Below are 17,685 nucleotides of genomic sequence, written 5' to 3' on the forward strand. Positions count from 1 at the left end.
ATTAGTGGCTATTTACAATACCTATACTGAAGCCACAACATGCTTAGGACCAAAATGTGCGCCATCTCTCCCCCAGTTTGGTGGTAGCATGGAAGAACAGAACTAAAATAAAGGTTTGAGAGATTTTAGTGAACACAAAGGCTGTACCTAGTCTTCAAATCTGTCCAAAGCAAATGTAGTGAAAGCCTTCTAATCCTTCAGAGCTTCGTCTGGCATTGACTTCAGAGAAGAGAGCCTCTGCCCTACATCACCATACTGACTTTCTCTAGTTCCTCCTTGCTGTTCTGTGTAGTTCTTTGATCCTGGGATTCTTTTTAAAAATAGAAGGAGAAGAACAAGAAGAGAGGGCAAAGTTAAAACAGGTGTTTGCAAATCTAAACAATCATAAATTAGAAAGTGTAGTAAATGTGTTAGAGGGCTGGGGTTGTTGCTTACAACAGAGCTCTTGGCTGCCATGCACAAGGCGATGGGCTGGATTCTCAGCATGGCCAAAGCAGACTGAGAAATGTATAAACAAATGTGCAAAAATTTATACCCATTACCTATGCCCTTTAAAATTGGAGTGGTTTTGTTGTTTTGAAAGTTATTCTCTCACCATATCAAGTTCATTTCTTTTGGTTGTTGCTCTCTCCATAGTTGTAGTACCCATTTTACCTGAAGGAAAACATTTGGAAAGTGAGGTCTATTAACATTCATCTTGGCATTATTTAATTGTATAACTGTAAGACTAATAATAGCATTGATAGGAAGTTTCAAATTGTTGTTTTAGAAAATTAGGGGAAAATTTAAATTTGTAGTGGTAGACCGTTTTTTCTATTGAAAGCTTTTGTTCTGTAGTGGAAAAATTCATTTCAGAATTACATATAAATAAAAACATTTTAAACATTTTGAGAGCCTGCAGAAATGAATCTCGAACATTTGAAAGAAGTGGGGTGATAAACCAACTCCAAATAGGTACACTATGCAAGCATATATTCCACAATGTGTTCACATGGTAAAAAATGCCCAAAGTATAAAGGTGGGGGGGCTCAGCAAGTTAAAGAAGAGGCAGGATGAATAATATAGAGGCTGTCAAACAGGAGGCAAGAAAGAGACAATCGTAGGGTGTTTCATGGCAAGCATGTCTAGGTTAGGTCTAAACTAAAGGAATCCTGTTAAATTGGAATTTTAGTACACAGTAGTAACTTTTAGTTCATGTTCCATGTAAAATTTGAAAAAAAACAATAATTATTCATTGCTTAGCTGAAATTCATATGTCTTATAAAAACTGAAAACCCCACAAAGACATCCTCCTCTCTCCTGGTGTGAACAGGTAGAATCATTGTCACCCATTAAAACTGTCTTAGTGAGGATGCAATTGCTTTTTAAATTTTTTACTGAACTCTGTTTAGGGAAAAAAAACCTAACTTTATTCTTCCTGCCTGAACTTCTGTAAGATTTTATGAAAAACAAAAACAACAACAACAAAAAAATGACAAATTAGTTTCACCATCTGTTAATATCACAAATACCACTTTAATGTTTAAAGGGCTCAGGTTGCCTCAAGGCTTATAGACTATTTAAGAGCAATACTTTGTTGAAAGATCAAGATTTGAGCTAGTTGTGGTTTCTGTCTCTGCACCCCAGAATTTTAGCCACCAGGAGGAGAAATTAAAGAAGGGAAGGAACGGTGAGAGGTGAGAGGACTAACTTGCTTTCAGAACAGAGGATTGGTGAGTAAACAGGTTCCCAGGCATATTTACTTCCCACTTCCCCGAGCTTCAGTGTCAATTATAAATGTAGCGCAAATAAATCCAGCCTTCAGGTTCTTCTAAGGAGAACCTTCTGTATCTTCTCAGCTCAAAGAAATGCTAAGAGCCTTGGATATGGGGGAGGGGTGGTCAAAATCAAGTATCGTATCACAGTTACGTAGTACTGAAGATTATTACTGAAGACAACTCATCTGAATTTTAGATTGCTTAGTGCTCTCTGTAATAGGTGATTAATGAAGGTCACAAACTGCAGTCTTACGTAGTCTGACATAAGCAAGGAGGGCTGACACAAACCCTGAGCCAAATTATACGTAAACCCTTTCACATGTGCCATAGCTCTGTGGGGTGGGGGAAGTAAAGACTTATCCCGGAGTGTAAACAGTAGAAAGGCCCTCTCTTGGATATCATGTGCCTGGAGCACAGACTGGTGCTGGAGGTGCTGACTCCCAAGCCTCAGGGAACTCCCCACGTAGGGACTGCTTGAACTGTAATAAGTCTTTATTATTTGTCAACAAAAGAGAAGGCACTGTTAACTCGGCCAGATAGCACACTGTGCAGGGGACAAAGGATTTTTGGCCATGCTTGGAGGAAAATTTCCTTCTATTTGGAAATATCTGAAATGGAAAGACTGTATTTGCCTGATTTGCGAAATAGGTGTGCCCAAGATCACATGCCACTTTCCTCTAAGCCAAGTTTAAGCAATTCAGTTCTTTTGAAAACTAGAGGAACCAGAACACCATCCAAAAGGGCTATTGAGTACTCAACCTTCAAATGGTGCTTGTGTAATAGCCCAACCCACTTTTACTCCCCTGCCCTAATTGCCTAATTTATTTGTAGTAAAGAGAAAACATGTTAGAATTATGGAGGAAGTAGGCAGTTGCTTTCGTTTTTTTGTTTCTTTGTTTAGAACGGGGTGAACAAGTTCAGGGAGGGGAATAATAATAGTTGAGGGTTGCACAATAGAACACCATGTTTACCGTTTAATCAAGGCTGCGAGTAATACATCTGGATGCCATATAGCATGCCACAAAACATCAAAAGGTTGTTTTCTTCATTTTTCATTTGGCTTATAAATGTGGCACATTTTGTCCTAGGGATAAATAGAAAGCCAGTCTCCTACAGCATTTCACATTTCCTGAATTACCATTTGTTATGGTCTTGGCTTAATGTGGTTGGTGCCACCTACCGGACTAAATACATAATTACAGGCCTCCCAACCCATTGGTAAATATTCTGAAATCAGCCTTATTTAAGATTGGATTCCCATCATAATTTTTAGGGCTGGAAGAGACATAAGAAATCAAACTTTAATACTACCATTGTGTCATTCAGTCCAGAACCTGAGCTTTAACTGTGGATACAGAAGCCTGGTTTTCTGAGTTTGTTTCTTGTTGTGTTTTGCAGATCTTACAGAGGAAGGGTTATACAAAGCAAGAGGTTGTTAAAGTGCCCTGTTACCTGTGGTGTCTGTAAATATTAGATACAGAAAAAATTGAAATCAAATAACTTTCCTGTGTTGTATAGGGGTTACAGCACATGTATCTGACTTTAGAGTCCACCATGAAGGGAAATCAGAGCAGGAGTTCAAGGCAGGAACTTGGAGTTGGGAATTAAAGCCGAAACCATGGAAGAAAATTGTTTCCTGGCTTGCTCAGCCCACTTTCTTTTATAACCCAAGACTATTGGCCCAGGGGTAGTACTGTCCACAGAGGACTGGGCCCTCCCAAATCAACCATTAATCAAGAAAATGCCCCTAAAAGATTTGTCTACAGGCCAATCTGAGGGGAACACTTTTCTCACTTGAGACTTCCTTCTCCCAGATAACTCTATATATCAAATTGACAAAAAACTACCAACACACCAATGATAAGAACTAGCATGTATTTTTTAAATAATAATAAAAAACTAGAGTTTATAAATAAGTCAACATAACAAAATCTGTGACTGTTGGATTTCAGATGCATGTGGGCTCAAATAAACCAAAAGACTTTGAGTATATGTGAGCATATATGCAACCAGTAAAACACGGGATTGGTGCATCTCTTCTGCCCATGGCTGTGGTAATGTAGAGTAGCTGAGCACTATAGAAACCTATCACTTTGTTTGCTAGGAGTGAAGAAGAAGGGAACGAAAGTGTGGACCTGTGGGCTGCTGCAGTTCAGACTGATTCAGTGTTGTCTCTGTGTAGGGGAGTCTCCTGAGACACTCAGATGGAATGGCATCACTAATGAGCGGCTGAGTCAAATCTGGAATTTAAAGAACTCTTTCGTTACTCTATGCATCCCTTGACATGATCTTTGGCTAATCTTCAATGGCATAAAAACAGAGCTTTCTGTTTTTCTCGTACTGCACCTTTGTCTCTTAATTTTTGTATATTAATGACTTACTGCATCCAGGTTCTTTCTTTCCAACTTCTTGCTGTCCAATTCTTCTCAAAATATAGGTGGGAAGAAAATATGGGCGGAATTCTGCCTGAGTATGTGTAGACAATCCTGCTTTTCTCAATTTTCCTAATTTTATCTATTAACAAAGGTTGAGTGCTATATGCCTGGACCAAGTTATTCTAAGTTGCTCCATCTTATTAAATACTTTTTATAATAATGACCTGTTCAGGAATTCAAGGCCCATACCTAAACATAGTAAAAGCAATATACAGCAAACCGGTAGCCAGCATCAAACTAAATGGAGAGAAACTTGAAGCAATCCCACTGAAATCAGGGACCAGACAAGGCTGCCCCCTTTCTCCTTATCTTTTCAATATTGTACTTGAGGTACTAGCTCGGGCAATTCGACAACATAAGGAGGTCAAAGGGATACAAATTGGAAAGGAAGAAGTCAAACTATCATTATTTGCAGACGACATGATCGTCTACCTAAGTGACCCAAAGAACTCCACTAGAGAGCTCCTACAGCTGATAAACAACTTCAGCAAAGTGGCAGGTTATAAAATCAACTCAAGCAAATCAGTGGCCTTCCTATACTCAAAGGATAAGCAGGCTGAGAAAGAAATTAGGGAAATGACCCCCTTCACAATAGCCACAAACAGTATAAAGTATCTTGGGGTGACTCTTACCAAACATGTGAAAGATCTGTATGACAAGAACTTCAAGACTCTGAAGAAGGAAATGGAAGAAGACCTCAAAAAATGGGAAAACCTCCCATGCTCATGGATCGGTAGAATCAATATAGTTAAAATGGCCATTTTGCCTAAAGCACTATACAGATTCAATGCAATACCCATCAAAATCCCAACTCAATTCTTCACAGAGTTAGAAAGAGCAATTATCAAATTCATCTGGAACAACAAAAAACCCAGGATAGCTAAAACTATTCTCAGCAACAAAAGGAAATCTGGGGGAATCAGTATCCCTGACCTCAAGCAATACTACAGAGCAATAGTGTTAAAAACTGCATGGTATTGGTACAGTGACAGGCAGGAGGATCAATGGAACAGGATTGAAGATCCAGAAATGAACCCACACACCTATGGCCACTTGATCCTCGACAAAGAGGCTGAAAACATCCAATGGAAAAAAGATAGCCTTTTCAACAAATGGTGCTGGTTCAACTGGAGGTCAGCATGCAGAAGAATGCGAATTGATCCATCCTTGTCTCCTTGTACTAAGCTCAAATCCAAATGGATCAAGGACCTCCACATAAAGCCAGACACTCTGAAGCTAATAGAAAAAAAACTGGGGAAGACCCTTGAGGACATCGGTACAGGGAGAAAGTTTCTGAACAGAACACCAATAGCGTATGCTCTAAGAGCAAGAATTGACAAATGGGACCTCATAAAATTACAAAGTTTCTGTAAGGCAAAGGACACCATCAAGAGGACAAATCGGCAACCAACAAATTGGGAAAAGATCTTCACCAATCCTACATCAGATAGAGGGCTAATATCCAATATATATAAAGAACTCAAGAAGTTAGACTCCAGAAAACCAAACAACCCTATTAAAAAATGGGGTACAGAGTTAAACAAAGAATTCTCACCTGAAGAACTTCGGATGGCGGAGAAGCATCTTAAAAAATGCTCAACTTCATTAGTCATTAGGGAAATGCAAATCAAAACAACCCTAAGATTTCATCTTACACCAGTCAGAGTGGCTAAGATTAAAAATTCAGGAGACAGCAGGTGTTGGAGAGGGTGTGGAGAAAGAGGAACACTCCTCCACTGCTGGTGGGGTTGCAAATTGGTACAACCACTCTGGAAATCAGTCTGGCGGTTCCTCCGAAAACTGGGCACCTTACTTCCAGAAGATCCTGCTATACCACTCCTGGGCATATACCCAGAAGACTCCCCACCATGTAATAAGGATACATGCTCTACTATGTTCATAGCAGCCCTATTTGTAATTGCCAGATGCTGGAAAGAACCCAGGTATCCCTCAACAGAAGAGTGGATGCAAAAAATGTGGTATATCTACACAATGGAGTACTATTCAGCCATTAGAAACAATGAATTCATGAAATTCTTAGGCAAATGGATGGAGCTAGAGAATATCATACTAAGTGAGGTAACCCAGACTCAAAAGGTGAATCATGGTATGCACTCACTAATAAGTGGATATTAACCTAGAAAACTGGAATACCCAAAACATAATCCACACATCAAATGAGGTACAAGAAGAAAGGAGGAGTGGTCCCTGGTTCTGGAAAGACTCAGTGAAACAGTATTCAGCAAAACCAGAACGGGGAAGTGGGAAGGGGTGGGTGGGAGGACAGGGGAAGAGAAGGGGGCTTGCGGGACTTTCGGGGAGTGGGGGGGCTAGAAAAGAGGAAATCATTTGAAATGTAAATAAATTATATCGAATAATAAAAAAAAATAATGACCTGTTCAAGGAACAGATAAGAAACAGTCTGGGGAATTTAGATATTCTGGAAATATTGAAGAAATTGACTATGGTTATTCCATAGTAAAGCCCTGTCCCATTCTGAAGGCCTGGGGGAGAAATCACTCCTAGGTCTCAGTAACATGAACATTGATATTTGTCCTAATGAAATAGTTTGTCACTTTGTGAACCCTGACAATCCAGAGTTCCTGGTGAATTCCAGAAACACATTTATAGCCTACCTCCACTAAATAGCACTTCTATCATACATTATGTTTTTGACCAACTTATTTTCCTTTTTTTTTTTTTTTTTTTTTGGCTTGCTCATCTATATTTGGTCATAGGAGTTGTGTGTAATGTTTATAAGACATTCAAGCTCTTTATGGACTAAGACTGAGAAGAAATTACATACATAGTTACTGCGACATTGCCATTCTTGGATTAGAATTTCTACAGCATGTCCCTTTTTAAAATATAGACTTCAGATTAATAGATTCTTACCTTTACCTTTTATGAAATACTGTAATTCTATGATATCATAAAATCTTTGATATGGGGAAATCAAGGACATTTCCAGAAAAATATCTGAATTAGTGAACTCAGAGCCCTCACCAACTGTCTATCTCCTATACCTTCAGCTCTGAAACAGTCTATTCCAATGTGACTTATGAGATCAATTCTATTTCTTAGGATAGGGGTAAAGTGGAAAAGAAACTATTTTTTTTGAATGTCAAATATTATTATCCACATAGTCTAAGGATATGGTATATTATCTTTACAAAGGAATACTTAATTTCTTCCACAAAGATTCTTTATCTTAGTTCAACAGCTTTTAAATACCACTATTAATAAGAATAGAGAAAATTTTATTTATACCACATTTAACTTAAATTGTATGCCAGAAACTGATGCTCACTGTTAAGTAATAAGACCTTCAGTGTTAACAAACAAAACAAAAGCTCAAACTATGCACCTATGATACTTTACCCACCTTGAGGCCTCAGAAGATTCAAAGCTTCTTGCTTTGGCTCAAAATTGCGTTGTAGGTACAGTGATAATTTTAAGTCATTGGTCTTCTGGTAGTTCCTCAAGGCTTCAGTTTTCAGCTCAATCACTTTGTCATGAAAGCCATTCTGAAAGAGGACATTTTCCAACACCGATAACACTGATTTTTCTAAGTGTACTATTGCCTAGGTTTCTTTATATAGATGTTAAAATAAAGCCCTTGGGTTTTGTCTTTTAGAATTAAGAAGATGGAATTTTTTGTTTTCCCATAATTTCAAGTAGTACAAAATCAAAAGCATGGGAAGAGGTGGTTATTCAAAACTATACAAAAATATTGAATATTGAATATTCAAAAATATTCAAAGCAAATCCAGAAATAAGTGCCTTCAGCTCTCTCACATAATTCTTTTGTTCTCTTAACAAACAACGAGGATGGGAGGATTGGCCTTAACAATATGAAGTTAAAAGCCTTTTCATTGTATGAACAAATATATCCCATGACCAGCCTTGGAAAGCTTAGTACCTGAAGGACGTTGGGTTGTTCCTCATATTTGACCCATTTAATTTTCCTCTGTTGCTTTTCCTGGTGGAAGAAAGACCTTCTGGGTGACAAAGTAAATTGAGATAAAAATCAGTTTTTTCAATAGCCTGAAACAACCTTATACAAAATTATAGTATGGGTTCACTGTTAGGTTGGTTTTTATTTCTCAGTCTTAATTGACCTTCCCATATAATGCATTTTCTAGAAGCTAAGAGTTGAATGAACACTTCATTTTCTGTGAATGAATTGTTTGGGGAAGATGAGGTGGATAAATTAACAAGTGCTTAATATGTATGGGACTGTCATTGTTGGTATGGGTTTTCTCATTTTAGGATAACTAATATGATTTTGTAGGAACCTGTAATGCAAGTCTAATATAAATATAATATCCCACATTATTTATAAAATTTGCATCAGTTTAGGAGCATACAACATGTTAAACAGATTAATGATTTATATATCAGTTCCAAAAGCCACTACTGCTCAGAATGATTGTCTACCTTCCTTAAGTCTCCCACTTTGTCGACATCTGATGTCTCTGGCTCGCTCCTGGTCTTCCAAAGTGATAAGGGGGATTTCTGAGCCTGATAGGAAAGATAAGAAATGAAGGAATACATTAAGTCCAGATAGAAAAATACAGTGTTTAAGCAGACCAGAAATCAAATATATCTCCAAAGACTAGATCCCTAAATAAGCCTTGATTATTGAAGGGCCATGGCATGAACTTCTCTAAGTCCACTCACATTTTCGTCTTGCATGTCGGCTTTGGACTTTGTTGGTAATTCTTTCTGTTGATGGAGGAGCTCATCTGACTCAAATGTCTGTGGAGACACATTTTGGCAAAGATTTAAATCAGTGGTAATTATGAAGTCAAGGCCTTTGGTTCCTGCCAGTCAGCAACTTCTCAGGGCTCAAAATAGAAATTGCACACCTACCACAGGGGATTCAAAATGGTTCCTTAATGTTCCTTATAATAATGACTATTAAGTGGATCCATATAATATGCAACTGATGGTTAAGTGTCTCACCTCATTACTTACTCGCACTACTACATTACAGTCCTTCATGTTTAATCTTCACAAGCCTGGGAATTATTCTTATCATTGATGATGTTGAGATTTGGAAAGGTTAAACCACTTGATTACAGTAATACAGCTACAGAAGTACAGAGAACTAGAGATAAAACCAGATCTTTTGGACTCCAAAGCCTGTGTTGTTAGCCATTGTGAATATTACTCTTCTCCATTTCTTCTTGTATAAAGGTTAAGTAGGAATCATCACACATAGAGACCAAAAGTGAGTTAAAAAATCAATGTAATTAAATGTATAAGCTGATATCGAACAATATCATGACTGGGGTTAAATAAAAGAAAGCCAGTCACAGTAGGGTGAGTTGTAAACGGTTTTTATCAGATGACTGAAACACGTTTAATGTTTTTAAAAATATCACTGTTGTGCAAATAGAGCATCTCTGGAAGCATGACATAAAAAATCAGTGTGAGAGGCCAGAGGATGAGAATTTCTTTTTAGTGTGTAGGACAATACTTTTAAGATCCTTAGAGGCACACCTTGTCCATAGCATCTCCATTTCCTTCCCAACCATCTTGTTTTTCTTTTCTAATTAGAAGAGGAAGAGCCAAACAATCAGATGTGTTTGTCTGACTATTAAGGTTAGAAAAAAAAAACAACTGTTTAATGGTAGAAAAGGGATTCACAGACACAGTAAACCACAAAGGAGGCAGTAAGTAGGCTTTGCGTAGGCCTTGCATTTCATACAGAAACTAAAATATGATTTTGATGATGATGGTGGTGGTGATGGTGGTTAAAGAGTTATTTCAAACAGTAACTTTTTATGGTGTTTATGAGATGTATCAGTAGTAATACTTAACTTCTAAGATGTTCTCATACAATAAGTCTTGAGCTTAGATCGTTAGTTTTTTTTTAAAAGATCTTTTCATTTATTTTATGTATACTAGTACATCATTGCTCTCTTCAGACACAGTAGAAGAGGGCATCAGATCCCATTACAGATGATTGTGAGCATGGTATGCTCACATAGTATGCACTCACTGATAAATGAATATTAGCCCAGAAGCTTGGAATACCCAAGACACATTTCACAGATCAAATGATGCCCAAGAAGAGAGAAGAACAAAGTATGGATACTCTTGTCCTTTGTATAAAAGGGGAACAAAATAACCACAGAAGGAGACACAGAGACAAAGGGTAGAGCAGAGCTTAATAGGTGTTTTTAATCCTTTAGAAATGACAAGAGTTAATATTCTTATATTCATCAACTACTAAATTAAACCTTTTTTTAAAGTCAAAAAGTAAAATCCAGGACAGCAAAGGCTACACAGAGAAACTCTGTCTTGAAAAACAAAAGCAAACAAAAAAAATTGGAATCTTGCTAAGTAGTCCCTGCTCTTTCCATCAGCCAACCTGGTTTCCTTAGCATCACCTTGGATTTCACAGATCCAGGAAGAGATCAAAGAGATACAAGTTTGAAGCATCAAAGACCAGAGATGAGTATTTTCGTATATGAAAGCAGTAAAAAGCAATTCTCAAATTCATCTGGAATAACAAAAAACCCAGGATAGCTAAAACTATTCTCAACAGTAAAAGAACTTCCAGGGGAATCAGTATCCCGGACCTCAAGCAGTACTGCAGAGCAATAGTGTTAAAAACTGCATGGTAGATGCTGGAAAGAACCCAGGTATCCCTCAACAGAAGAGTGGATGCAAAAAATGTGGTATATCTACACAATGGAGTACTATTCAGCCATTAGAAACAATGAATTCATGAAATTCTTAGGCAAATGGATGGAGCTAGAGAACATCATATTAAGTGAGGTAACCCAGACTCAAAAGGTGAATCATGGTATGCACTCACTAATAAGTGGTTATTAACCTAGAAAACTGGAATACCCAAAACATAATCCACACATCAAATGAGGTACAAGAAGAAAGGAGGAGTGGCCCCTTGTTCTGGAAAGACTCAGTGAAGCAGTATAGGGCAAAACCAGAACGGGGAAGTGGGAAGGGGTGGGTGGGAGGACAGGGGGAGAGAAGGGAGCTTACGGGACTTTCGGGGAGTGGGAGGCTAGAAAAGGGGAAATCATTTGAAATGTAAATAAAAAAATTATATCGAATAAAAAATAAATAAAAAAAAGAAATAAAACAAAATCAATATCTATACCAAAGCAGATTGGCAAGCAGAAAATTAAAAAAAATCAAATCAATTAATAAATAAAGTCATCAATTATGCATTCTGATGCTTAAATAAGTAATTATAAAAAAAAAACTGCATGGCATTGGTACAGTGACAGGCAGGTAGATCAATGAAATAGGATTGAACCCATACACCTATGGTCACTTGATCTTTGACAAAGGAGCTGAAAACATCCAGTGGAAAAAAAGATAGCCTTTTCAACAACAAATGTTGCTGGCTCAACTGGAGATCAGCACGAAGAAGAATGTGGAATTGATCCATTCTTATCTCCTTGTACTAAGCTCAACTCCAGGTGGATCAAAGACCTCCACATAAAACCAGACACACTGAAACTAATAGAAAAGGAACTGGGGAAGACACTTGAGGACATGGGCACAGGGGGAAAGTTCCTGAATAGAACACCAATAGCTTATGCTCTAAGATCAAGAATTGACAAATGGGACCTCATAAAACTATAAAGTTTCTGTAAGGCAAAGGACACTGTCAAGCGGACAAAATGGCAACTAACAAATTGGGAAAGATCTTCATTAACCCTACATCTGACAGGGCTAATATCCAATATATATAAAGAACTCAAGAAGTTAGACACCAGAGAGCCAAATAACGCTATTAAAAATTGGGATACAGAGCTAAACAAAAAACTTCGAATGGCTGAGAAGCACCTTAAAAAATGTTCAACATCTTTAGTCATTAGGGAAATGCAAATCAAAACAATCCTGAGATTTCACCTCTCACCAGTCAGAATGGCTAAGATCAACAACTCAGGAGACAGCAGGTGTTGGCAAGGATGTGGAGAAAGAGGAACACTCCTCCACTGCTGGTGGGATTGCAAACTGGTACAACCACTCCGGAAATCAATCTGGCAGTTCCTCAGAAAACTGGGCACGACACTTCTGGAGGACCCTGCTATATTACTCCTGGGCATATACCCAGAGGATTCCCCGGCATGCAATAAGGACACATGCTCCACTATGTTCATAGCAGCCCTATTTATAATAGGCAGAAGCTGGAAAGAACCCATATGTCCCTCAGTGGAGGAATGGATACAGAGAATGTGGTATATTTACACAATGGAATACTACTCAGCAATTAAAAACAATGAATTTATGAAATTCTTAGGCAAATGGTTGGATCTGGAAAATATCATTCTAAGTGAGGTAACACAATCACAAAAGAACACACATGGAATGCAGTCACTGATCAGACTCAGTCATTAGCTCAGAAACTCTGAATACCCAAGACACAATTCACACATCAAATGACTCCCAAGAAGGAAGGAGAGGTCCCTGATACTGAAAAGGCTTGTTCCAGCATTGTAGGGGAGTACAAGGACAGAGAAGTAGGAGGGGGTTGATAGGAGAATGGACAGAGGGGAGAGGGCTTAGGGAACTTATGGGGAGGGGGGAAACCGGGAAATGAAAAATCATTTAGAATGTAAACAAAGAATATAGAAAATAAAAAATTATAATAAAAAAGAAAAGAAAACAGTGGTTCAAGAAGTTATGCCCTAGCCGGGCAGTGGTGGCACACAACTGTGATCCCAGCACTCTGGGAGGCAGAGGCAGGTGGATTTCTGAGTTCGAGGCCAGCCTGGTCTACAGAGTGAGTTCCAGGACAGCAGGGCTATACAGAGAAACCCTGTCTCAAAAAAACTAAATCCAAAAAAAATAAAAATAAAAATAAAAATAAGTTATGCCCTTAGTATCTACTAACAATATCTCACCAGGTTTTGTTTCATCTCCTCTGCTTCTGTAATGAACTCCATGATTGAAGATTCATCGCATCCCCTCCCTGCCATGATCTGCCTCATGATCTGCAGACTAGAAAAGAGAGAAATAATTATGTATATATTTAAAAGGTAAAATTAATATCTGCAATCAGCCAAGAAGTATTCTTTCATGGAGGTTCAATGGAGGCTGAAAACTCAGGAATTAGAGAGATCCTGAACACTGAAAGTATCCCTGGGATGATTCCATTCCTAATTGACATTAGTTGAAGGTATAAGCTCAGTAATGCATCCTGTGCTCTTTAATATTCAAACCTTAGGTCTCTAACAGCCAGTGAAAGTGCATTCCACCCTCTGAAAAGAATGTTTTAGTGTATCACTTGAGGGAAGGAGTGTTTCTGCCTCTGTATAGAAGAAATTGAAATTTTTGACATCTTTCAAATTAATTCCAGAATTATTCCCATCACACATCTGTCTGCTTCCTTCTACCCCTGTGAATATCCATATAAGAATTAGTATCAAGTCTGACTGTGAGAAGGATACTATTTAAAGGCAATCATTAATTTGTGTTTGTGCTATTATCCCTTTTTCCTCCCTGTATCTGAGTAGAGTGCAGATCTAACATGCTCTCTTGCTCCAAGAGAAGTCTACATTGCTGGTTTACAAACAGATGATATTTGACTACTTCTTGCTGAGTTTTATTCTCCCCAAATCTGAGTTTCTTAAGTGCTTACTGTAAGGGTATAGAAAGAAGACAGATCAACTGAAGTGATATTTCCTGTGATTAAAAAGGAAGCAGAGTCTTGAAAGTTGCTAAGAACAACTTTGTAGCAAAGATTTAAATTCTCATCTCCCTAACCCAAAGAGCTCCTAGGCTCAGAAAGAAACCATCACTTTTCTGCTGAATATAGGAAGAGCAAGTGTTTACCTTAAAGTAATTCTACCAACATAAATAAGCAAAAGTATCAGTGATCAGTATAATAATGATGGGGCTATGCTATTAGAGGCCTTCACCTGCTCCATGGATGGGCACCATGGGCAGAGTAACTGTAGCTTCATAGCTAAGGACCAAGTCATACTTATTCAAAAACAAAATGAAGGGTTCCTATTTGTCTTGATTTTATAGTGTGAAATTCTTTACATTCTAATGGAGCTGATTGTCTAAATTTATAAATAAAATAAACCGATGATACTTAGTACTAGGCCTATGGTAGTTGCATTCTACAGATGTTCTATCTCAAAGACACTGAAGAGGGACCCTTACCTCTTTTGTTTTTCCTCCAAGTTAGCCATTACCTTCTGCAATAAGAGATTGCTCTTATCTCCCAGAGGTTTCAGCATCTCTAGAAGCTCCTGCTTCCTTAACTTTAAGTCCTCGTTCAATTCTTTCAAGTAGTTGTCATATATTTTAGAATTTCTGTGAGAACAGATACAATAATATCTCTGTAGCTTGGGTAAATAAACAGCCATTTCTCCTCCCAGGCAGCTGCCATTTGGCTTCCCCTACCAAAGACTCACTTTTTTGAGGACAAGCCAGTTTCTGAAGAGTTTGTGCCACTTGTCATCTTGAAGGGAAACTCCTAACAATAAAGAGGTCTTCTTGAAAATATGTGCCTTCTTTCCCCATTCAGTTAAGACAGCATTTTTGAGTTGTTCTTGAAGCTCCTATTGCATTGGACTGATTTTAGCTACAGCTCGAGGTCACAATGGCTCCAAGACCACAAAGTCAGAAGATACTTTTAAGTAGCATCAGTAGCTACTTGATGACTGAAAATACTTAACTACAATATTAATTCTTGTTTTAGGTTTAGCCAAAACCCCATAGCTTTCTTCTGAAACCTTTGAATGAATAGGATAGAGTCACCAAGGCAAGAGTGCTTACATTATAAAATTGCTCTTAGACTAAAAAAATGGTGATTTATCCAAAAGAACTCATCAACACTATGGCAACAGACCTTTGTGAGTGATAAAAGGATACAAAGATAACAGCACCCGTTTCTGGAGTCTTGGGAAAGGAAAACACCTCTAACCAACATTTTAAAATGGACACAGGTTAAACTGGCAAACTCTATGATGTAATGGATCAGTGGGTGAACCATAGTCATTTTCCCCAAATCTTTGAATCTCCATCTGCCATCTGGGTGTGGTGAGTCACACCTATAATCCTAGTGCTAGGGAGGCAGAGGCAAAAAAAGGATTGAAAGTTCATGGCAGCCTTGGGCTATGTAGCAAGACTGTCTTTCCAAACTAACCCAGCCAATACAAAACAAAACTTTGATATAATATCAAAGGGAAAGAGTATTTGAGCATATAAGGAGAAGGTACAGTCTGGAAAGATCTGCACTGTCAGGTGTCTTCCCAGTCAGGTTCTTTTCTGGAAGGCTATATACTTCCTAAGCTCACTTCCACACATCAGTTCTGATTCTGTTACTCTACCTGCATTAGAACTACACACCTTCTGGACACTTAAGATCAACTGTAGTTGAGACTCCTAGCAGTGGGGGATGTGGATCCTGAAGTGGTTACTTCCTGTAGCCAAGCAGAACTCCCAGTAGAGGGAGATAAGACAGCAACCTACCCACAAAACTTTTGACCCAAAGTGTCTCCTGTCTACAAGATGTGCAGGGGAAAAGACAAAGCAGAGACTGAGGGAATGCCCAACAAATGATTGCCCCCAAATTGAGACCTATCCCATAGGCAAGAACCAATCCTAACATTATTGATACTCTTTTATGCTTGCAGACAGGAACCTAGCATAACTGTCCTCTGAGTGGCTCCACCCATCATATAGAGACTCATATCCAAACATTTGATGGAGCTTGAGGAGTCTTACAGAAGAGTTGGAAGAAGGATTGAGGGATCTGAAGAGGATACACAGGAAGACCAGTAGTCAACTAACCTGGGTTGTTGGAGGCTATCAGAGACTGAATCACCAATGAAAGAGTGAGCTCGTGCTGGACCCCGGCCCCCTGCACATATGTAGCAGATGAGCAGCTTGATCTTCATGTGAGCCCCCCCAACAACTGGAGGAGGGGCGGTCCCTGAGCCTGCTGCCTGCCTGCTTGTGGATCCCCTACCACTAAATGGACAGACTGCCTTGTCTGGCCTCAGTGGGAAAGGATGTGTGCATAATCCCCCAGTGACTTGATGGTGGGGAGGAGGAAGGAGAGTCATTAGTGGGGGTGATACCTAGAGGAGGCTTCCCCTTCTCTTTAAGAAGGGGAAGCTGGAATTGGGCAGGAGGACTTATGTGAAGGGTTACTGGAAGGAGAGAAAGGCCTGATAGTGAGTTGTAAAGTGTAGAGAGCCTTATTGAAGTGCCATGCCACCTGGCAGGAACTTGACATCAAGCAATGTGAAGTTCCTCTCCCAGCCTTTGAGCGGGAACTCCTGTGTCAGCCATAATCCCCTCCACCTAGGGTGGAGTGCTCAGATCAAGATGAAGCCTATTGTTCTTCCAGGACCTGCAGTTTCCCAAGAAACACTAGCCACCTGTGGAGCAGCTGAACTGGTTCTGCTGAGAAGCTTCCAGCCTTTCGGGAAGGGTTTTCCCCTGCCTATATATTTAGAGTTCATTAAACTTTGAGAGCTTGAATAGCAGGTGTAATCTTGGTCTCCAGCTCTTTTTGCCGCCTTCCCATACATCCTCAGTTTCGCTTCCGGGTAACTGCAGGCAGTTACAGTAAAGTAAACAAATAATAATAATAAAAAAGATTGCCTTTCTTACCTATGCCATTTAAGAAGTAGATAGTCCAAGAAATTATATATTTTTAAGTGTGCCCTTAAAAAGTTTTATGTGATATCACAGATAAAAATTAAGGCATTCTGTTTCAAATACTGCCCAACCTTTTTTTTTTTTTTTTTTTTTTTTTTTGAGGTGTTTTCTCCAAAGTAATTTCAATCCTTTATCTTTGGGGAAATTTGGAAGGCAAACCTTAGTGCTGAAACAAAAAAGTACAATCTTATCTGTTGGAACTTGGTTTGAGTATCAGCTTCACTGTGAGCAGTGGGCTGTCTGTGAGCAAGTTTTAAAATTCTCTGAGCCTGATGAGGTTTCTACTTTTATAAAAGAATGAAATAGTGACCTGAGAAGCTTGTTGTGAGCATGAAATATGTAACGTGCGTGGCTCATATCAGGTGTTCACCTCTAGTGAGATTTTACTTGGTTTAGGTTTGTTTAATTCCCCAATTAAGTGGCCAGATTTTTTTAAAGCTGTTATCTGTGGAGCTTAATCATAAGAGCCTTTCATTTTCAAGATCTCTTCCAAAAGCTCCGAACCTTTTTCTGAATTTAAAATCAGTTTTGAAAATAGAGACTTCTCCCAAATTATGTATGACAAGAGTCTCACAAAATATGAATCTGCCCTGGGTTAGATAGAATACAAACCCAAGTATCCTCTACATCAAAGCTCCTTTTCAGACAATCTTTACAAATACTATTTGTAAAGTTTTCATATGTCACTTGAAGGTTGTATGTGACAGAAATGTTAAATTAGAAAAACCACAGCATGTTAGTAATAATTCATATTGGTTGCCCTAGGACTGTCCACAAAAAATTTTAAATTGAATGAAGGGAAGTCAAATTCTCACTGTTAA

The 17,685-nt window shown here is 38.6% G+C and overlaps 1 protein-coding gene across 1 annotated transcript; it reads right to left on the minus strand.

Moving 5' to 3' along the window:
* Positions 1-189: 189 nt before the first annotated feature.
* On the minus strand, positions 190-14,654 carry Ccdc196 (coiled-coil domain containing 196). Its single transcript, XM_052186783.1, has 9 exons — positions 14,608-14,654; positions 14,354-14,506; positions 13,087-13,183; positions 8,876-8,953; positions 8,633-8,716; positions 8,115-8,174; positions 7,578-7,719; positions 599-654; positions 190-315 (listed from the first exon to the last, which is right to left on the minus strand). Exons 1-9 carry the CDS (start codon positions 14,652-14,654, stop codon positions 190-192), a joined length of 843 nt encoding a protein of 280 aa, XP_052042743.1.
* Positions 14,655-17,685: the final 3,031 nt, after the last annotated feature.

This window comes from Apodemus sylvaticus, chromosome 6 (genome assembly GCF_947179515.1).
Source record: "Apodemus sylvaticus chromosome 6, mApoSyl1.1, whole genome shotgun sequence".
Classification (NCBI taxonomy): domain Eukaryota; kingdom Metazoa; phylum Chordata; class Mammalia; order Rodentia; family Muridae; genus Apodemus; species Apodemus sylvaticus.

Excerpts from the sequence above, each read along its gene's own strand:
- Ccdc196 (XM_052186783.1), bottom strand. The coding sequence starts at position 14,654 with ATGACAAGTGGCACAAACTCTTCAGAAACTGGCTTGTCCTCAAAAAA. Across the intron at positions 13,184-14,353 it reads TTGGAGGAAAAACAAAAGAG|TCTGCAGATCATGAGGCAGA; the intron begins GTAAGGGTCCCT and ends TCTCTTTTCTAG. Across the intron at positions 8,717-8,875 it reads CCGACATGCAAGACGAAAAT|GCTCAGAAATCCCCCTTATC; the intron begins GTGAGTGGACTT and ends CTTTCCTATCAG.